Genomic DNA, 22,596 nt, shown 5'->3' with positions numbered 1-22,596 from the left:
GCACTAATAAACTTGTGCCCCAAGGAAAGCAAATTGAGCACTATACATAGTGCTGTGTGAGGGTAAGAAAAGGCAGGTCAATGTAAGAGAGTATCTTTAATGAATATTGAAAGATAAAGTCAAATATATGCAAGGAGGGAAACAAACTATTAGATCCCTTGAGAAGTAACATCTCTCATAGGCTTTTTGGCATTTATGGCTTACACTCTCCTATAATAAAATATACATTGTCTTGTAACCAACATTTTCAGAGAATTTGCTCTTAAAGTCAATTCTGGGCAGACCCAAGTCAAAGGCTCTTCAGGTTTATGTTTTAAAGCCTCAACATTCAAAGTTTTTGCAATTAGTAGTAATGATGTAAAAAAAAAAAATAGCCTAATTACACCTTCCTTCCATGTATTGGTCACTGGTAAATGTCTGTTCTAATTTGAGAATACACTGAAACTTCTTGCATCAAAGTGTTATATGAAGAATTTGCCTGAAATATTTGCATGAACATTTCACCATGTGAACTATTGTGTTGAATCAAAGAAGAATCAAAAATCAATTTACTAATCTGACTCTGGTGAAATAGCAATTATAGGAAATACATAAAACTTCTTTGAAAGTAGCAGATGGTTTTAGATCCTTGAGGAATTGCCACACTGTCTTCCACAATGGTTGAAATAATTACACTCCCACCAACAGTGTAAAAGCGTTCCTATTTCTCCACATCCTCTCCAGCATCTGTTATTTCCTGACTTTTTTTAATGATCGCCATTCTAACTGGTGTGAGATGGTATCTCATTGTGATTTCGATTTGCATTTCTCTAATGACCAGTGATGAAAAGCTTTTGTTCATATGCTTGTTGGCCTCACAAATGTCTTCTTTTGAGAAGTGTCTGTTCATATCCTTTGCCCACTTTTTGGTGGGGTTGTTTTTTTCTTGTAAATTTGTTTAAGTTCCTTGTAGATTCTGGATGTTAGCCCTTTGTCAGATAGATAGATTGCAAAAATTTTCCCCCATTCTCTAGGTTGCCTGTTCACTCTGATGATAGTTTCTTTTGCGGTGCAGAGGCTCTTTAGTTTAATTGGATCCCATTTGTCAATTTTGGCTTTTGTTACCATTTGACCCAGCAGTCCCAGTACTGGGTATATACCCAAAGGATTATAAATAATTCTATTATAAAGACACATGCACATGTATGTTTATTGCAGCACTATTCACAATAGCAAAGACTTGGAACCAACCCAAATGTCCATCAACGATAGACTGGATAAAGAAAACGTGGCACATATACACCATGGAATACTATGGAGCCGTAAAAAATGATGAGTTCATGTTTTTTGCAGGGACATAGATGAAGCTGGAAATCATCATTCTCAGCGAACTAACACAAGAACAGAAAACCAAACACCACATGTTCTCACTCATAAGTGGGAGTTGAACAATGAGAACACATGGACACAGGGAGGGGAACATCACACACTGGGGCCTGTCAGGGGGTGGGGGGCTAGGGGAGGGATAGCATTAAGGGAAATACCTAATGTAGATGACAGGTTGATGGGTGCAGCAAACCACCATGGCATGTGTATATCTATGTAATAAACCTGCACTTTCGGCACATGTATCACAGAACTTAAAGTATAATTAAAAAAAAAAAGGAAAGAAAATTGCAGATGGTGAAGTGAAGGAGTACTACGTGTCCTGTCTTGACAGGATATGATCCTGGTCAAAAATCCTTCTGTAGGTAGCCCTGCTCATCTATTTGGTCAACTCCAGGGATGAGGATCCCTACAAAGGTTCATTGTGTCCCTCTACTCTACAGTTGCTTTCTGTATCTCGGCCTGTGGATTAATCAGAAACTATTGTTAAAAATTATTTCCAGATGCTGCAAGTGGGAGGGAGGAAGGAAAGTAAAGAGAAAAAAAAAGAGAAAAAGAAAGAAAGGGAAAGAAAGAAAAAAGAAAAAGAAGAAGAAGAAGAAAAAAAAACGAACCAGGGTAGATGAAGACAAAGTTAAAAAGAAAGAAAAGGCTGGTGCTGGCAGAGAGCCTTATGCTCCGATTTGAGGTGTATGCATTTTATGCTGTAAAGCATGGCCAGTCACGGGAGGATTCAAAGCCAAGGAGAGATATGATCAAATCTGCACTTGGGAAAGCGCACCTTGGTGCGCATCTGGGGATAGGGGAATGTAGGGATGGGAGGATGGGGGATGGGAGTTTGGGGAGGAGGCAGCTGAAGAAGAGTCTTGTGATGGTGGAACCAGGACTTCGTTGTTCCTTCATGTGTGGGCAGAAGAGGTGGAGGATTTTAGGCGCCACCTGGTCTTGTCCCCACTGCTCAGGTATAGCTGCTGGCTGGAGCAGCGGCCTCGAGACGCCGCTCAAGTCTCATGGGCAGATGGGTTGGACAAAACGTTGCCCCCCTTCTTCTTCCCAGACAGGCAGGGAATCCCTCTTCTTCCTTTTGCTGAATCAGCTGGAGAAGAAAGCCCAGCAGGAGGCCGGCCAGCCTCAGTCCCGGGCCCTACCAGGGTCCTAGGTACTGGAATGGAACTTCGCCGAGGTCACCGCTCAAACGGCCACAACGGGGGAGCTGATTTAGATCCTCTGGGCCTGTTTCTTCCTTTTCTTTAAACGTCCCAGTCTAGCTTAGAGGACGACCTGTTTTGTGTAAGGCTTGTGGGAGCAACCAGCACCTTTCCTGGGATACACTCTTGTTTGTGGCTTTTCCTTTGTTGTACGCTAGTGTCCACTATCGCCCACACGCTGACTGACCCCTGTTCTACACCGCCCCTGATACCACTGAATAGGGGGAGTTTGGGAAGTTTATGTTGTGCCCCAGAAAACACTAGTGGCCTTGTTCTCAAGATTAAATATCCTTAGAGCAGCCAGATCTGAAGAGGGACCCCAGAAAGATCCACGGACATGTTCATAGACAATATGTTTGCAATTGATAATATAGGAAACACTTTCTAATATTTCAGGAAAGTAAAACCTTTAAAAAAACCAGACTCCTAACATTCTTACCTTGCTTCAGGACTGTTGGGAGGATAAGATAGTGTGGCAGCTATAAGCATTTAGCATAGAGCCTAGCATACAATAGTCCTTCCATGACATTAGCTTCTCTCTCCCCAGCAAAGATGACACTGCATAATCCAATGTACAGTGGGGAAATTTTTCACTAGTACATTAAGATGTTATTTGCAGTTAGAAATAATGAATACTGTAATCCCAGCACTCTGGGAGGCTGAGGTGGGAGGATCACGGGTCAGGAGGTTGAGACCATCCTGGTTAACATGGTGAAACTCTGTATCTACTAAAAATACAAAAAAAATTAGCCGGGAGTGGTGGCGGGTGCCTGGTGCCTGTAGTCGCAGGTACTCTGGAGGCTGAGGCAGGAGAATCGCTCGAACCGGGAGACAGAGGTTGCAGTGAGCCCAGATTGTGCCACTGCACTCCAGTCTGGCAACAGAGTGAGACTATGTTCAAAAAGAAAAAAAAAAAAAAATGAATAAGACCTAGTATTTGCTAGCGCAAACAGGTGACTGCAGTCAAAAAATCTAAATTGTACATTTAAAAATAACTAAAAGAGTATAATTGGATTGTTTGTAACACAAAGGATAAATGCTTGAAGTGATGGATACCCCATTTACCCTGATGTGATTATTATGCATTGCATGCCTGTATCAAAATATCTCAGATTTAAATACACAAATATTTAAGTACATAAATACAGAGATACATAAATATATACATCTACTATGTACCCACAAAAATTAAAAATTTTTTTAAAAGATGTTATTTGCATGCATAAATAAAATATTATTTAAATTTCCTACTTAAAAATTTTTCTTTCTTTTTCCTATGACAGTAGATAAATGGCAAGCAAAAAACGAGAAGTCCAGTTACAGGTGGGTCTGACATATCAACAATTCTTTATCTGGTGCACTGGTGCTTGAATACCTTTTACAGTGCCTTCCACTTTGCAGACAGTCATCAATAATCAAAGCCTGTGGGATGAGATGTTGCAGAACAAAGGCTTAACAGGTATAAGGACTCCCCGGCTGTATGACCACCTGGGGTTTGACCTAGGGCACCTCCTGGCACCCTGTCCCTCTAGAGTGTCACTCCCCACTTTGACCAAGAAATCCTGCAGTGCCTTTGCCCTGGCCATGGCTCCACATTGGGATAACTGCTATCCTAGATTGGTAGACTTAGTTATTTCATAAATATCATCATCTTCTAGTGATTGATGTTTACCAAGCCTGGTGTGGACCTTGCAAAGCAATGCAACCTTTATTCAGAAAATTGAAAAACGAACTGAACGAAGATGAAATTCTGCATTTTGCTGTCGTAAGAATTTTGTTTTCATTAAACCACTGTTTTCATATTATATTTTATAGTTTTTAAGTATCCTCTAATACTTTAAGTATTGTCTTAATTTAAACAATCTGTCAGTTCTTCAAAATAGATAGTCTTTACTTGACAGTTTTACTATATATTTAATTCTACTAGATCTGAGAATGAACATGATTTTTATCCCATTCTTATAACGTCGAGGCTATTTACCATTACTGTGAAAGTGAGGAAAGTGTAATAATGGATATGTCTATTGTTCTGTTTCCTTTCACCTGACCACATGTTCAGTGTGTCCTTTAGAATAAGGGCTGCAAAAGCTGTTTACTGGGTATCATTGAGTAGTGCCTTTGCATTAACCCAGTTACCATATTTTCCAGTGGCAATGATTTTTTTCCTCATTTATTTGCTGCCTGCTTGCAATAAGGGATTAAAATATTATAGCCAAACACATTTTACTTAATTGTACTGTTTTTTCAATCTATTCACATAAAATGATCAACTAATTAGAATTTTGTTGTCCAACATGGTAGCTACTAGACATAAGTGACTATGGAGCTCTTGAAATGTAGCTGGTCCAACTGAGGAACTGAATTTTTAATTTTAATGAATTTAAATCTGAATTTTCAAACTGATACTCCATTGAGTTATTGTAAAACTTTTAAAATCTGAGATAACTTGAGTATGTGAATCTACTACTTAACTGTAAATTTTATTAAAGCTAATTAAGGATTAATTATTTCTGATTAACATTTAGCATATGAATTAAGATGTACTCTTAAGTGTAAGAGACACATTAGATTTTAAAAATTTAATATGGAAAAAAGAAAGTGAAATATGCCATCAATAATTTTATACATTGATTACATGTTGAAATGAAAATATTTTGGATGTATCGGGTTAAGTAAAATTTATTATCACATTATTTTCACCTTTTTTGTTTTTAAATGTCCCTACTGGAGAATTTATATGTGTGGCTTATATAATATATTTATGTTATATAGAAAAGCTCCCAAACCAACTAGACTTAAAATACAGGAGGAGATAACAGATGATAACAGATCTTTACTCCTTATCTCTGGAATACATAGTTCCTAATGCAGACATGCAACCACAACCCACTCGTGTTCTTCCAGTTACAGGTCTTTCATGGCCCCTTTCAACCCAAACATTGGAATGGGTTTGCCTACTGACCTTGTATTTCACTATCCATCCCCTTCTTTAAATGCATTTTCCATAGGACTTATTTTCCTTAGTTCAAGATGATGAATAAGCAGTTTAAAGCCTAGACACTCACCTCTTATTATTTTTCTATTCAAGAGAGTAAGTGGCTGTCTACAGTAGTTAAATCCTGTTGTCCTGGTGAAGGAATTGACTTTTTTTTTGTCTTCTGAAATAAGGACTTTGTAAGGTTTTCATTCTTTAATTTTTTTAAAAAAGTCTTCATATAGATGTTATTTTTAGAGCAGTTTTAGGCTCATAGCAAAATTTACCAGAAAGTAAAGAGTTCTCATATATCCCCTATCCCCACACTCTCATAGCCTTTTCCACTATCAAAATCCCACATCAGAGTGGTACATTTTACAACGGATTAGCCTACACTGGCACATCATTATTTACCAAAATCCATAGTTTACGTTAAAGTTCATTCTCAGTGTTATACATTTTAGGGAGTTTAACAAATGTGTAATGACATGTACTTATTATATTATGGCATCATATAGTATAGTTTCATTCCCTGCAAAATCCTCTGTAATCTGTTCATCTCTCCCTACCCCATAACCTCTGGCAACCACCAATCTTTTGACTACCTCCACAGTTTTGCCTTTTCCGGAATGTCATATAGTTAGAGTCACATAGTGTAGAGCCTTTTCAGATTGGCTTCTTTTACTTAGTGATATGTGCCATGTCTTTTAATGATTTGATAGCTCATTTCTTTTTAGTGTCAAATAATACTTCATTATCTGGATATACCAGGGTTTATTTATCCAGTCACCTGCTGAAGAACATCTTGGTTGCTTCCAAATTTTAGCAGTTAGGAAAAGGCTGCTATAAACATCCATGCTTAGGTTTTTGTATGAACATACATTTTTCAACTCATTTGGGTAAATACCAAGGAGTAAGACTGCTGGATCATGTGGTAATGATATGTTTTATTTTGTAAGAAACCACCAAATCACCTTCCTAAGCAGCTGTACCATTTTGCATTCTTACCAAAAATGAATGAGAGTTTCTGTTGGTCCACATCCTCACCAGCATCTGTTCTCTGGATTTTGGTCATCCTAATAGGTGTGTAGTGGAATCACATTGTAGTTTTAGTTTGCGTTTCCCGAGATTATGTGATGTGGAGCATCTTTATATATACTTATTTGCCATCTGTATATCTTCTTTGAGGAGGTGTCTGCTAAGGATTTTGGCTTATTTTTTAATTGGGTTGTTTGTTCTCTTATTGTTGAGTTTCAAGCATTCTGTGTATTTTGAATAACAGTGCTTTATCAGGTATTACTTTTGCAAATAGTTTATCCCAGTCTGTGGCTTGTTTTTCCATTCTCTTGTCATCATGGTTTTTTTAAAGACAAGATTCTGTAACAACCTGTTTCACTCTGGAGAATCGGAACCATCAGAAAGGAGCTAGGAAATTATTCTAGACTTGATTCTTTGCAGGGAAGAAAAATCAAGTTAGAAGAGTAGAGAATAGGGCCTAAAGGAGATTGCCACATGCAATTGGAAATGGGTTGATAGAAGTTAAAAGACAGTATCAGAAGTGTCTAACAGCTGACAGATAGATCACAGGGAATTGAGGATCAGGAAATTCTTGTGAATCCTGGCAGTTGGCATTAGGAAAATTTGTTCAAAAGTGGTAGGAGTAGACATTCACATAGACTAGGGGTTCTGGATTCTGGTGATCTGCCCATAAAGGTGAAAGAAAATTATATCTCCAAACCTCCACTGTGAGCAGCAATGGGGGGATGTCCTCTGCCAGACATATTGTTTTCTGCTGTTAATCAAGGAAGACAGACATTCTGAACTTGACTATGTAGGTCCAAAATTAAAATGTATGAGGTTATTACCTATTAAAATTACCCTGAGCTTAATGGTCAGTATACAATTTTTTTCTGCTGTGTGCCTTTTTAAAAGAGGAACATTAAATATTTTATGTATATATATATATAGGCATATAAAAATTTAGTAAATGGTGTTTATTATAGTTACTATCATGTTATTATTAAATTATTTAATCCTTAATAATTTATGTATTATAATATAAACATTGTAATTATAATACCTGAATTACTTCTAAATAGAGTTGACCCTTAGCAATGCTGGAGTTAGGGGTGCTAACCCCCCTATGCAGTAAAAAATTCATGTATGACTTTTGACTCCACCAAAACTTAACTACTAATAACCTACTGTTGACAGGAAACCTTATGGGTAACATAAACAGTCGATTAATACATATTCTGTATGTTATGTGTATTATATACTATATTCTTGCAATAAAGTAAGCTAGAGAAAAGAAAATAGTATTAAGAAAATTACAAGGAAAACAAAATATATTTACTATGCATTAAGTGGAAGTGGATTACCATAAAATTCTTCATCCTCATCATCTTAACATTGAGTAGGTTGAGGAGGAGAAGAAGGAAGAGGAGTTGGTATTGACGTCTCAGAGGTGGCAGAAGCAGAAGAGGTGGAGGAAGTGGAAGGGGAGGCAGGAGAAGCAGGCATGGTGGATGTAATTTTATGGAAATACGTGGCAATTTCTGTCTGATGTTTTTGCTTTTTCATTTCCCTAAAAATGTTTCTATGTGGTACCAATCCTTCTTCTACCATTTACTTTGGTTTCAGTGTCCATATCATAGAAGGGTCCATGTCATAAATGAAGTCAAAAGCAGTCTTGAATAACTGGAATTCTTCTGCCAGATGTTCTAATGTCAGTTTGTTTTCTGGCACTGGCTCTTCTACATCTTCTCCCTCATCATCTGGCACTGCTTTAGAGGCACTCATCTCTGTCAATTTGTCTTCTGTTAATTCCTCTGGTGTGGTGTCTCTCAGCTCTTGGATTTCTCCAACATCCATATCTTGAAACCTTTCACCCCCTACCTTTTTGCCATGTACACAGTCTCTTTTATAACTTCCTTAATTGGCTCTGTCATAAATCCCATGAAGTCATGCACAACATCTGGACACAATTTTCTCCAGCAGGAATTTATTAATTTGTGCTTGATAGCTTTTGCAGCTTTTTCTATAACAATGATGGCATCTTCAATGGTGCAATTCTTCCAGAGTTTAATGATGTTCTATCAGGGTTCTCTTCCATAGCGCTGACATTTTTTTCCATAGAGTACCATGTGTAATGAGCCTTCCAAGTCCTATGACCCCCTGATCTAGAGGCTGAATTATAGATGTTGTGTTTGGGGACAAGTAGATCATTTTGATACCTTTGGTGTTGACCTCATGGGATTCTCGGTGATGAGGGGCATTGTCCAATATCAAAGAACTTTAAAAACGGTCTCTCAATGGCAAGGTACTTTCTGACAGCAGGGACAAAGCACTGATGGAACCAATCCAGAGTAAAAGGTTCTCATTGTCCAGGATTTCTTGTTGTACACCTGAAAGACTGGCAGCTGGTGTTGTCTTTTCCCTTCAAGGATTGGGGGTTAGCAGTTTTATTGAGAAAGACAGCCCTGATCATAAACCCGACTGCAATGCGTAAAAGGGTTGAGTTAGCCTGTCTCTTCTACCTTAAGTCTTGGTGCTCACTTCTCTTCTTTACTAAATAACGACCTTTGTGGCATTCCCCTCCCCCCACCAAAATCCAAGTTTAGGGCACTTTCATCTGCATTAAAAACCTGTTCAGGTAGACATCTTTTCTCCTTAATTATTTTCTTAAAGGCATCTGGAAACTCTTCTGCTGTCTCTTGGTCAGCAGCAGCTGCTTCTCCTGATATGTTAATATTTTTTAACCTTTTCAAAAATTATCAAACCATCCTTTGCAGGCATTAAATTCTTCAGCCTTAGATCCTTCACTTCCTTTTGTTTTAAGTTGTCATATGATGACTTTGCTTTTTTTGGAATCATATTAGAGTCCTATAGGCATGCCTTTCTTATAGTAATCCTGCACCTGCATAAAAGCTGCATTTTCAATGTGAGATAAAAAGGTATTTCAAAAAAAGTGCAAGATTTATATGCCTGCTGGCATAGCTGCAGCAATGGCTTCATGAACTTCCTTTAAAAAAAATTACTCTTAGGCTGGATTCTTTTATCTTGAAATGGTGGGCAACCGCAGCTGCAGACCTCCATCTAGGGTACCTATCAGGCAAGTCAGCTCTTTCTTGTAATGTCATGATTTTTCTCAGCTTTTTAGGAGCACTTCCAACATCCCTAGTAGCACTTTGTCTGGATCCCAAGGTGTTAGTCATGGTTTATGGTATTGCACTAAACATAGTGAAAATGCTTTGAAAAGCATTGCCTTAGGTTACAAAAACCAACTGCTATAAACTGAATGTTTGCCATCAAATTTCATACATTAAAATCCTAATCCCCAATGTGATGATATTTGGAGATGGAGACTTTAGAAGGTAATTAGAATAAAATCAAAGCCTTTAAATAAAGGAAGAGACATGTGATTTCTTCAAGGTGAGGACATTAATGGAGAAGAGGGCCTTCACTTCTGGCACCCAGACTGTGCTGGCACCCTAATCTGAGACTTCCAGCCTCCAGACCTATGAGAAATAAATGTTTGTTGTTCAGCCACCCAGTCAATAGCAATTTGCTACTGCAGCCCAAACTGACTAAAACACCAACTCTTACAGAAGACCCTACCAAATGATCTCATTCTGGCCGCTGGACCAATGGATACTATGTTAATATGGAAGAAGACACTATTATTGAATGTATAGTTGTTCATAATTAATATGGAACAACTTGAAATTTATGAGAAAATATTAAGAAAATTACAGACATAAAATTCAAAATCTTTAAAAGTTGACTACTGATTTATTCAAGGAATGGTTAGTAAGCCTCTTTTAATGTATGGCCCTATGACTGACAGAGGGAGATGAGATACAAACGTGGATAGGAAACATACTCTCTCTGTGCACACAACTCTCCTTCTAACAGAGCAGGTGCAACAGGCCCACACGTGCCTGTAGTAGAATATTGAAAGGGACATAGGTGCCTTGGGAGAGGGGCAGTAACGTGCTGTGCAGAACAAGAGATGATTTACAGCAAAAGGAAGTGAGACATAATTGGAGGAAGGATAGTTGAACAGGGACAATAGAAGAAGGACAGGACCAAGGAGGAAAAGATGAGTAAATAAGTTTGGCTAAAGGTTGGTTAATGTAAAGGGAAGCAGTGCGGAAAGGTTAAGGCCAAATGATGTAGGGCTTGAATCGCCAGTATGTGCAGTTTGATCCCTAAAACCACTAAGGCATACCGAATGTTGCAGTAAACCTAAAAATTATATGTATCTCTGCATTGTTTCAACATAGTGTATCAAATTGAATATAGTTTTATTTATTATTATATGAAATATTTACTTTTTCCAGGCAGAAGCTGACAACATTGTGACTTTGCAGCCATTTAGAGATAAATGTGAACCTGTTTTTCTCTTTAGTGTTGTAAGTATATATACTTTCTCAATTGCATTATCAGATTCCAGTTTGCAGTTAAGAACAAGTAACATTGTAAAATTACCATGAAATTGTTTGCCAATGACAGTAATTATACAATGTTCGCCTTATCTTTTCTTGACTATTTATAAATTTTATAATTTGGCCGCTAGGAGCTTAATATGGATTGAAAGGATTAGATGATGACACACTGGGTTGATCAGGGAAAGGAAAAGTAAGATGGTGTTTACCTTTACTAAGGAAATGATTGGAGATTTGTACAATAAATTATTTACAGCAGTAAAACCTTGGAAATTTCTTAGATACCTAGCAAGAGAGAATTGGTTATAAACATTCATGCATATCCATACAAGAAAGCATCTATATGATCAGTCTTTTGTAATACATATTACTCTTATCTCTATATTTATAAAGAAAAAAGCAAGTGGATCCACCAAAATGTTATAGTAGTTTTCTATGTGTGAGGAACAGGTGACTAAGTTTTATTATTCATACTATTCTATATTTTCCACATATTCTGTGAGGAACACACAACTTTAATAATCAGACAGAGGCCAGGCATAGTGGCTAACGCCTGTAATCTCAGCACTTTGGGAGGCTGAGGTGGGAGGATTGCTTGAGGCCAGGAATTCAAGGTCAATCTGGCCAACATAGGGAGAGCACATCTCTATTTTCAAAAATAAGTAATAATAAAATAAATATAAAATATAAATGAATAGTTAGAAAGACATAAAAAGTGCTATTTTCTAAAAGCAGAGTGTACAGTTAGTGCTAAATTGTGTGACACAGGGTATAGCTGCTACAGAGTTCGAGAATTGAGACAGAAGAAAGCAAGCCTTCACGGAGGAGATAGACAGGACTTGGACTGTTCCTCCACTGTGGTATATTTATTTTTGATATTAGAAATACTCATTAAAAACACATCTTGGATATAACTTTTTTCTGCTTTTGAATAATACTCTTGCAACCCTTTCAAAGAGTTGAATTGCTGGGTTAATGATAAAAAAATGCATTGAATGGTAAAAAATGCATTGTAGATCTCCTCTAAGTTGGATGTTTAGAATTCAATGATTTAGGTGAGGGGTCAGCTAACGTTGTTTTTGTTGTTGTTGTTGTTTTTGTTTGGTTTTGTTTTTTGTAAAGGGCCGGGAGTGAATATTTTCAGCATGATTAAAATACAGTCTCTGGACTGGGTTGAGGTTTGCTGACTCCTAAACTAGATGTCATTACACTCATGAGGGGACCAGAATGAATAACAACACAGAGGCAGAATGGGTTTGGGGGGCTCATGGAACAATGAGGAGGCTTTAGCTGCACATAGTGGGCAGGAGCATGGGACTGAGAGAAAAGATTGGGCAGGTGGGTCACATTGTAGAGTCTGGAGCTCTGGGATAGTCAATAATATAGTTTCGATATTTGTTTCCTGCAAATCTTATGCAGAAATGTGACCTCCAATGTTGGAGGTGGGGCCTAGTGGGAGGTGTTTGGGTCATTGGGGAAGATGCCTTGTAAATGGCTTGGTGCCCTCCCTACAGTAATGAGTGAGTTCTCCCTCTATTAGTTCATGCGGGAGCTAGTTATTTAAAGAGCTTGGCACCATCTCACCTTTCTCTCGCTCCTTCTCTCTCCACGTGACATGCTGTCTCCTTTTCCCTTCCTCCATGAGAACAAGCTTCCTGAGTCCTCACCAGAAGCAGATGCTGGTGCCATGTTTGTACAGTCTGCAAAAGTTTGAGCCAAATAAACTTTTCTTTACAAAGTTCCCAGCTTCGTGTACTCCTTGATAACAACACAAAACAGACTAATCGGGCCATTACCCCAACAGCTAGTCCAGTCTGACCAGTAGACCCAGCCCCACTCTCCTCAAGTGGACCATCCAATCCATGTTCTCTAACTCCTGCAATCAGTGCCCAGAGTTTAAGTCCACCTTCCTTGTAGCCATGTTTCATCCAACCTTCTGGTGCTTATTCTTTGTCACACCCAGTTCTCCAACTCTTCCCCTGTCTCCCAAACCTTTCCACTCTATGACATCTGGAATTAAAATGACTTCCTAAGATTTTTGACCATGGCTCTGAGCTTTTGTCTCACTTCCTTGGCTTACCTTAGTTCTACCTTCTTTCTTTGGACACTCTCTCCACAGCCCAGAAGTGATAACTGTTTATTTCAGAATGTGGAATAGAGTTGGTGTTTCCCTTACTTCTTAGTTCTTCAACAACTTTCTTTTCTTTGCTATTACTAGAGGTCTGTTTCACGTGGCTAAATCTCCTGTTCCCCCATCTCACTCCTGTCATTTACCGACCTTCAAATCAGGTCTATTGATGACTGAAGTCTTTGGCGTGTGGTTCAAAGTCTTACTCTCAAGCCTGAGTCCTGTCATCACCTTGAGGACTTTAGTATCCACATTGACAACCCACCCAATGTCCTGGCCTTTCAATTCTTGACCTCCTAGCTGCTAATAAACTTTTCTTCCAATAAACTTCATCCAATCACTCCTGCAATCATGTCTCAGACTGCCCATTGCTCCACATCCATAATCATTAATTTAAGAATAGAATTCTGTGATCACAAAAACACCATCAAGCCCAATGCTCATTTTATTCAGATATTCCTTCAATGTCCCTTTGTATGGGTCAGCATTTTTAGCTGACAACAGATTCATTCCAGCTAGTCTCAGCAGAAGCCTTCCTCAAGAGTTATTAGATAGTTCACAGAATTGTTGAAAGATACTTTTTAGTTAGAAATGGTAACTAGAGTTTCAGGTTTTATTTAAACCTTACTCAACTGGATCCTTCTCATTGGCTTTTGAATATGATTAAGTCTTTTCAATTTAAAAAATATATAATACTTCTTTCTGACAGCATATCCGTCTCTAGCCACCATCCATTTCTTGTCTTCACCTCATAGCTAAATTGGTCAGAAGACTTTATATATTTAATTTTACTTCTTTTCTTTTCATCCCATTAACTCCTTAATCCATTCTACCTGAGTTCTGATTATTCCACCAAAATTGCTGTTGCTAATGTATCCAAATACCAGCCTGCGCTAAGTATAATGGATATTGTTAGGTATTCATCATGTGTAACTCTTAAATGGTTTGAATATGGTGACCATGCCCTCCTTTTAAAAATATTTGCTTCTTTTGGCTTATGTGACTTGGTTTTCCTTTCACCTTCCTGGATGCCACTTCCCTCTGTCCCTTTGGCAAATTCACCCTTCTTTATTCCATAATTAAATATTGACTTTATCAGGCTATACACTCTCCTTAGAAAATTTCCTCTACACACAGTTTCAATCACCACCATCTGTATATCAATAAATCACATTTACATCTTCAGCTGAATGCTATGCTTTCCACTCGCAGCATTTCCAGTTGGTGTCTTGGCATCTCCTATTGGCTTTCTCAAAAAGCATCTCACAGCAAACTCATTCAATACCACATCTTCCTCCCCACAAAACACAGTCCCCTTCTATTGTCTCTGAATTTGGCATATAACATGATAACTTATAATTTATCCAGTTTTCAAGTGAGAAACAGAAGAGTCGCCTTGGTGACATCTCTTTACATCACATTCTATCCAAGTCATACCTTGGACCTGTCAATTTTACTGCCCAAATCTCTGTCACACTCATCTACCTCTTTCCATTCTTTCTATCTCCACCACCATCATCTCTCCACCTCCACCTCTAGCGTAGCTCCTAACTTGTCTGCGAATATTTTCTTTTGCTCCCCCCAGCACTTTTTCCACACAGTAGGTGAAATAATTTTTACAGACAATTTTAATCGTGGTCATGGCCTCTGTTTAAACATTCTGACTGCACTTAGGATGAAGACTGAATCCCTGGCCCACGAGGCTGTGCATGGTGTGGCTTCCCCTGGGTGCTGGGCTTCAACTCACATCAGGCTCACTTTGTCACCTGGCCTTGTCACTTGCCATCTTCCCTTCCAGCTTTAGAACTCTTATGTCTGTTATTCCTTTTGCTCTTCCTTCTCCTTTTTGCCCAATTAGCTGTTACCCGTCTTTCATATTTTAAACCAAGAATCACTTCCTGACATTGAGAAGTACATTTCCTGATCTCTTTGACCAAAACCCATTATTATAGGTGCTCCAAGGGCTTTGCACCACTCTTGGTAGCACCTACTAAGGTTGCTGTTTCACATGTTTGTGTTTTTACATAGGGCTTTTTTTTTTTAATCTAATTAGGTCAGGTACCAGATCTATTATTTTATACCATTATGCCTGGTATGGCCCAGTAAACAGATGCTTAGTAAACAGGTGTTGAAAGATGAGTGAGTGAAAGGGGCATGGTGTCAAAAATAACTAGGGAGGATGTCATTGGGAGGCCTATCCTGAATTGTTCAACTTTAAATCAAGGATGCCTCAGGAGAGACTGCATCAGGTGAGAGCTCCTGCAGGGGGATGACTTGCTGCAAGGTGCTGGAGGACATGCAAATTGGACGCAGAACTCAAAGAGCTGAGTTTATCAAGTCAAGAACATTCACAGTATTAAGACCTTACTGTAAAATGGTTAATTACCATAGCTGAAAGAGGATTCATGAGGATGAGAGTAGGGTAGAAGGGAGGGATGACTTAGTCCAGTTTAAGTGTTAGTTCTTGATGTGTTCTGCAAATGAAAGTTCGCCTCCTGTTTTCATTTCCCTTATAGAATGGCAAAATTATTGCAAAGATTCAGGGTGCAAATGCACCGCTTGTTAATAAAAAAGTTATTAATTTGGTCGATGAGGAGAGAAAAATTGCAGCAGGTGAAATGGCTCGACCTCAGGTAATACTTTGGATTAACAACAGTTTGAAGACAAGCTTATCATTTATAGTGAAATAGAACAAAATGCACTACTGGTGCTAGGTACCTCTAAAGGCTTAGAGTACTTTATGTCTTTTAATTTTTAAAAAGTACGTTACCTTTTGTTTGATGTTTTCCTAAGTTGTTTAACCTAATTTTGTAACTATCCAGGTGTCTAAATTGTGCAACCTTTCTGGGAAGCATTTTGGCAATGCATGTGTATATGTATTTATATACATAAAAATGAAACCTTTCGGATAGTTCACAGAATCACAGAAGCATATTCATGGCTTCCCTGAAAGTTAGGAACCTTTGTCCTTCTGGTACTTTGCTCTTTAATAGGATATTGATTATTGGTTTGAGAAAGTTTTTTTTTAAGTTAAGGAAATATCATTTTGTTCCAAATTTGCTGAGAGTAATGGTAAAGAATAGATCTTCACACTTATCAAATGCCCCTTTTATATTTAACACGATTATGATGTGTTTACAGTTTTCTTATTTATTAATTTCTGCTTTGTTCTTATTTTATCTCCCATGCTCTTATTAGATTTTAAGGTTTGGCTGGGTGCAGTAGCTCACGCCTGTAATCTCAGCACTTTGGTAGGCCAAGGAGGGCAGATCACTTGAGGTCAGGAGATCAAGACAAGCCTGGCCAACATGGTGAAATACCGTCTCTACTAAAAATACAAACATTAGCTGGGCATGGTGGTGGGTGCCTGTAATCCCAGCTATTCGGGAGGCTGAGGCAGGAGAATCGCTTGAACCCAGGAGGCGGAGATTGCAGTGAGCCAAAATAGCACCACTTCACTCCAGCCTGGGTGACACAGCAAGACTCCTACTCAAAAAAAATTTAAAAAAAAATTAAAAAAATTAAGGTTTGCTACCCTTTTCATACTGCACATATGCATTATTCCTGCCCCTTCCATTTTAAAACATCCCTTATTTTATTTAAGTGGAAAACTGGAGACAGTAATGTTAGATAAGTTCAGGAATTCTTCTACTTTACTTTCTATTTCTTAGACTATAAATATTTACTAGATACAAAATTTCTAAAAACCCACTCACTATCATATTAAAACATAACTGTTATCTTTGCATTCCATTTCTTTTTCATAGTATCCTGAAATTCCATTAGTAGATTCAGATTCAGAAGTTAGTGAGGAATCAACATATGAAAGTGTTCGTAAGTAAATTTACTTCAAAGTAATCCAAGGGTTTTTTGTACATGGGCGGTCATCACAGCATCACTTGTTTCAGCAAAACACTGGTAACAAAATCCATGTTTATTAATGAGGAATTGTTCAGATAAATGATGATTTGTGCCTTGCAAGACTCAGCTATTAAAAAGCACCTCCTTTTCCTCACTCGCCTTACCTTTGGTTCTGGCCCTGGAGCCTTTCAGAGGTTACCCAGTACAATGGATTCCTGTCTCCTGTGACTTATCTGGACAGCAGCTTCCTATTTCATCCTTCATCATCTTCCAAATATTTGTGATGATAACTTCTTCCTTGATGACCCATACTCTTGGTTTGCTTTGCAGTTAACAATTTCACGCCTTCACTAGATTATCTGCATTGGGGTAGCAGGGTGTATGTGTTCATACTCTGGAGGGAGCAGAGGCAAACAGCCACAACCAAATGAGTTATCTTACACTAAAAGCTCATTATAATACATTCATAGACGGATCTGTTGGTGATGTTTACTTGCATGATTCACAGTTAAAACTTCACTTACTGGTAGTACTGTGCTGGATGGATCCCGTGTGTGATTCTTATGCATGGGAATTGCATTCAAACCACCAGGGCCTACCTACTCAATTTTTGTTTCCTCTTGATTAAAAACTCTTGTGAATGTTTCCCCTCCATGCAAATATAGGAACTGCCATTTGATTCTAAGTAGGAACCCTCTGGTAGTCGAAATGCCATAGTAAAATACACAGCTATCAATGGGCAACAATTAACTGATCGTTAGAAATTTATATTGCTAATTGCCAGATCCTGCATTATCCAGACTTTGTGCCAAGAAAATGAAATTCTGTCTTTTTCTAAATTTTTTTCTAGAGGAATTACACAGTATTGCTGTTATCAAACCAGATGCTGTGATTAGTAAAAAAGGTCTAGAAATTAAAAGAAAAGTAAGTAATATTTTCCAACTATGATTAAATTAATTGCAAAATAACAACCTCTTAATCGTCAGTTTGAAGACAAGCTTACCATTTAGAGTGAAATAGAACAAAATGCACTACTGGTGCTAGGTACCTCTGGAGGCTTTGAGTACTTTATATCTTTACAAGGCTCGATCTATTCATGCATCCTTCTGTAAATGATCCTACTCTACCAGCGTCCTATGTAAATTTAAAAAAATTACAGTTCTTATACTAGATTGTATATTAGTCTGTCTTCATGCTGCTGATAAAGACATATCTGAGACTGGGCAATTTACAAAAGAGAGAGGTTTATAGGACTTACAGTTCCACATGGCTGGGGAGGCATCACAATCATGGTGGAAGGCAAGGAGGAGCAAGTCACATCTTACGTGGATGGCAGCAGGCAAAGAGAACTTGTGCAAGAAATCTTCCATTTTTAAAGCCATCAGATCTCATGAGACTCATTTGCTACCATGAGAACAGTGCAGGAAAGACTAGCCCCCATAATTCAATCACCTCCCACTGGATTCCTCCCACAACACATGGGAATTGTGGGAGTTTAAAATTCAAGGTGAGATTTCAGTAGGGACAGAGCCAAACCACATCATTCTGCTCCTGGCCCCTACCAAATGTCATGTTCTCACATTTCAAAAACCAATCATGGTTTCTCAATAGTCCCCCAAAGTCTTAACTCATTTCAGCGTTAACTCAAAAGTTCACAGTTCAGCATCTCATCTGAGACAAGGCAAGTCCCTTCTGCCTATGAGCCAGTTAGATCGAAAGCAAGTTAGTTACTTCCTAGATACAATAGGGGTGCAGGTATTGGGTAAATACAGCCATTGCAAGTGGGAGAAATTGGCCAAAATGAAGGGGCTACAGGCCCCAAGCAAGTCTGAAATCCAGCAGAGCAGTCAAATCTTAAAGTTGGTGTATTTTTGAGCCACTTCAAACCAAGTGTCCTATAGATTTTGCTGAGGTTCTTATAGAAAATGCATTGAAAGCTGGTGGTTTGTTAAGCCCAAAAAACAAACTTAACTTGTTTTACATGTGATCCCATGACACCTGAATTTGACCTTACTCTCTAATTGAAGATTACCAAAGCCGGATTTATTATAGAAGCACAGCATAAGACAGTGCTCACTGAAGAACAAGTTGTCAACTTCTATAGTCGAATAGCAGACCAGGTATGAAAGTTAAAAAGAAAAAATCCTCTATGTGTTTAAATACAGTGGTCTCCATAAGCTTTAAATCTTTATTACAGAAAAGCAAATTGGTAAGTCTGAACAACTAAAATAAGCTCCTGGTGTCCCTGTTGGTGTCCATATCATGGAGATGCCAATGATAGTGGCTCTGAAAAAATCTTTGGTAGAAATAGTGGCTGCCCAGCAAAACTGGATGGTCTGATTGTGTTTTGTTGACATGAAGACCTCTTTATGTCAGGCTCTCCAAGAGCCTCTGCATCAGTCCTCTGGAAGTGAATATCCAGTCCTTTTCTATTGATTTTTATTCTGGGTTGAAGGCTCTGTCATAAGCTTCACAAGAATGCTTTAATCTTTTCTTTACCTAAGGGCCTTTCTCTCAGGCTGCCCCCACCCCAACTGCCCCACTCCTGCCACCTCCCTGCCCCACCAACTCTTTTTTGTCTGGGGATATAATATAATAAAGGCAATGCTGTGTATTAGAAAGTGTACTGGCTTGGGAGTCAGGAGACCTCACTTCTAGAAATGAACTGTCCAATATGGTAGCTACTAGATACATGTGATCATTTGAATTTAAATTCATTAAGATTAAATTACATTAAAAATGTGAAGTCTCAGTTGCACTAGCCACATTTTAAGTGTTCAAATCCACATGTGGCTACTGTGTTGGAAAGGGAAGAAGAGCATGTACATCATCACATACCATTCTACTGGACATCACTTTGTGGAACTGACTGCACTACTCATGCCATATCTGTTGGCCCCAGCTTCCACGTGTGTAGAAAGAAAGGGTTATGCCAACTGTATTCGCATTAAATGTAAACTTCAGAGAAAATCCAATTCCTGGGCCCCACCTCAGACTTACTAAATCAGAAACTGTAGGATTGGGCTCCAGAAATATATGTTTTAACAAGCCCCGTAGATGACTTGGAAACATCCTAAATTTGGGAATATTATTAGGTTATCTTTAAGATAAATTCCTACTAGCTTTGAACTTCTGCCACTTAAAAATGTAGGAGACTAGTGACTGGGAAGGGATAGGGAGAGATTTGTTAAAGGTGTGAACCAAAAGTATCTGAGACAGGTTGCAATCAATTTAGAAAGTTTATTTTGCCAAGGTTAAGGACACACCCATAACACAGCCTCAGGAGGCCCTGATGACATGTTTCCAAGGAGGTAGGGGCACAGCTTGATTTTATACATTTTAGGGAGACATGAGACATCAATCAATATGTGTAATATGTACATTGGTTCTTCCTGGAGAGGTGGGACAACTTGAAGCAGGGTTGCTTCCAGGTCTTAGGTAGATAAGAGACAATCAATAGCATTCTTCTGAGTCTCTGATGAGGCTTTCACTGAATACACGATTTACATGTGAGATGACATAGAGGAATAGTCACTTATGCCTTAGTCTTGCTTAGTGAATCTGCGTTTTTACATAAACAACTGAGCAGAGGAAGCCATCAGATGTGCATTTGTGTCAGGTGAGCAGCGGGATGACTTTTGGCTCTGTCTGTCCTCTGTCCCCCACCTGTGAAGATAAGCTATCAATTATCAATTTACATTGCCAGGGTGAAATCCAACAGAACTGTTTTAGGGTAAAGATCTTGAGGCCCACAAGGAATTTCCTTGTGGACAAATTATGAGGGAGGTATGTAGCCTTTTTTTTTTTTTTTTTAAATATTTGTAGCAATCTTATTTAGGAATAAAATGAGAGGCACGTTTGCCTGATGGAGTTCCCAGCTTGACTCTTCCCTTTGGCTTAGTGATTTTGGGGTCCAAGAGATTTATTTTTCTAAGGATACAAAATTACCCTGCTCTGGTTATTATACATTTTCTTTATTGAAACATCACTATGTCCCCCATGAATATATGCAATTATTTTTCAATAAAAAACAAAAATAAAAACCCCCAAACAATAAAAATGTATTGTTAACAGGAGATTTATAAGAGTAACATTCCTTTGCCCAGGGACCATGGAGAGGGAAGATTTCATTTGACTTGGGTAGTGACCACCATTTTAGTCCATCCATTTCAGGAGCCTGAAGGAAACAGTTTATCATTTTATTTTGTAGCCTGACTTCGAAGAGTTTGTCTCTTTTATGACAAATGGCTTAAGCTATATTCTAGTTGTATCTCAAGGAAGTAAACACAATCCTTCCTCTGAGGAAACTGAACCACAGCCTGACACCGAACCTAACGAACCATCTGAGGATCAACCTGAGGTCGAAGCCCAGTTTACACCTGGAATGATGAAGAACAAACGAGACAGGTATAGCTCAAGACCAGGAATTGTGTTACTTGCTATGTGTTATTGGGTGATGAAGCATAGTGTAGGCACCCCAATACCTAAGGGCAAATGTTTTTATGTTAAAGGCATAAGTATTTCTTCCAGTCAACCTAACATACCGTATATTCAGAAGAGCTGTGTGCCGGATGAAGTGTCAGATATCTGGCACTGGACAAAGTAGTTGCCTTGTGGGTTGTAGGGTAGTAAGAATTTACAGATGACAGTGTAGGTTTGAAAGGAAAGTTTTGTTAGATAGAAAGAGCACTGCAGAAGAGTGCAGCGGGGCTCCTCAGTGAGAGAGGACTGAGCTCGCCATGGTGAATTTTTGTTTAGGGATATTTATGGACCTTAAAGCTGGAGCTTAAGGTAATTTGGACCTTATTAGCCACACAGGTCACGATAAATAATTGCACTTGTAGATATGTTGGTGACTTGATGTCAGCAAGGGTTGCACAATGAGTTTGAACATGCATGCGTTCCGGAGATGTATAGAAATTCTAGTTACTTATAATTTTTTTTTAAAGCCTGGTACCAGATGCCAGCTTTAAATAATAGGGAAGTCTAGTTACTTCCAAATTCCTCAGATAAGGAGTTTTGCCTCTGGATAGTCAGTTTTGTGGCCCTCAGGTGATCTTTGCTCCCTTCACTATGACTGCCCTGAAAGTTTATGTCAAGACCACTAGAAAGGGAGGTCTTTTCCCTGTTTGTGTTCCTAGAGCTGGGCATACCAGTCTGGCCACAAGGGCTGGGGCTTGAAGGGTGTATTGGAGCCATGTATAATCCCTCCCAACTCAGTCTCCTCTCCCATCTCCCCACCTTCCCCTTCCACCTTCCCGGTGCCCTAAAAACATGAAACATGCACTTTTACTTTAGATGCTTTGTGGTTACAAATTACTGAGAACAAAACAGTTGTATATTTTTTGTTGATGGATTTGAAAATATTAGAAAATGGATATAAATAATTTGTAGAATGTTGGTTTTATGTGCTGCTGTTTGTGCCTATTATTCCTCTGAAGACTCAGAGAATGGAGAGTGTAAAACAGCAGTTGTCAGGCTGCACCGGAAAGAAAGTCAGGTGAGCAAGAACATACTTAGATTATCTGAGCCTTGAGCCTTCCTGGGATGTGTCTCCCCGTGCTTGGCAGCCCATCTCCATTGCATTTTCTGGCTGAGACTATCCAGAAT

The 22,596-nt window shown here is 38.7% G+C and overlaps 1 protein-coding gene across 12 annotated transcripts in view; it reads left to right on the top strand.

The window, feature by feature from the left end:
• The first annotated feature begins 2,133 nt into the window (after positions 1-2,133).
• NME8 (NME/NM23 family member 8) overlaps positions 2,134-22,596 on the top strand; it is a 52,250-nt gene continuing 31,787 nt past the window's right edge. For 2 of the 12 annotated variants that reach the window (XR_008526938.1, XM_054559293.1), the window contains exons 1-10: positions 2,134-2,327; positions 3,857-3,896; positions 3,975-4,032; positions 4,232-4,338; positions 10,893-10,964; positions 15,642-15,758; positions 16,893-16,959; positions 17,837-17,910; positions 19,014-19,106; positions 21,197-21,393. Coding sequence is in view for 11 of the 12 variants with exons in the window: in XM_054559293.1 (XP_054415268.1) it covers positions 3,864-3,896; positions 3,975-4,032; positions 4,232-4,338; positions 10,893-10,964; positions 15,642-15,758; positions 16,893-16,959; positions 17,837-17,910; positions 19,014-19,106; positions 21,197-21,393 (818 nt within the window). In the remaining variant the exon portion in view is untranslated. Of the gene's footprint in view, positions 2,328-2,405; positions 2,656-3,856; positions 3,897-3,974; positions 4,033-4,231; positions 4,339-10,892; positions 10,965-15,641; positions 15,759-16,892; positions 16,960-17,836; positions 17,911-19,013; positions 19,107-21,196; positions 21,394-22,596 lie in introns of those variants that run through there. The other 10 variants (XM_054559297.1, XM_054559295.1, XM_054559291.1 and 7 more) reach the window with 9 other exon arrangements.

Source organism: Pongo abelii, chromosome 6 (genome assembly GCF_028885655.2).
Source record: "Pongo abelii isolate AG06213 chromosome 6, NHGRI_mPonAbe1-v2.0_pri, whole genome shotgun sequence".
NCBI lineage: Eukaryota > Metazoa > Chordata > Mammalia > Primates > Hominidae > Pongo > Pongo abelii.
Note: the sequence above shows the minus strand (reverse complement) of the source record. Positions and strands in the feature narration are given on the sequence as shown.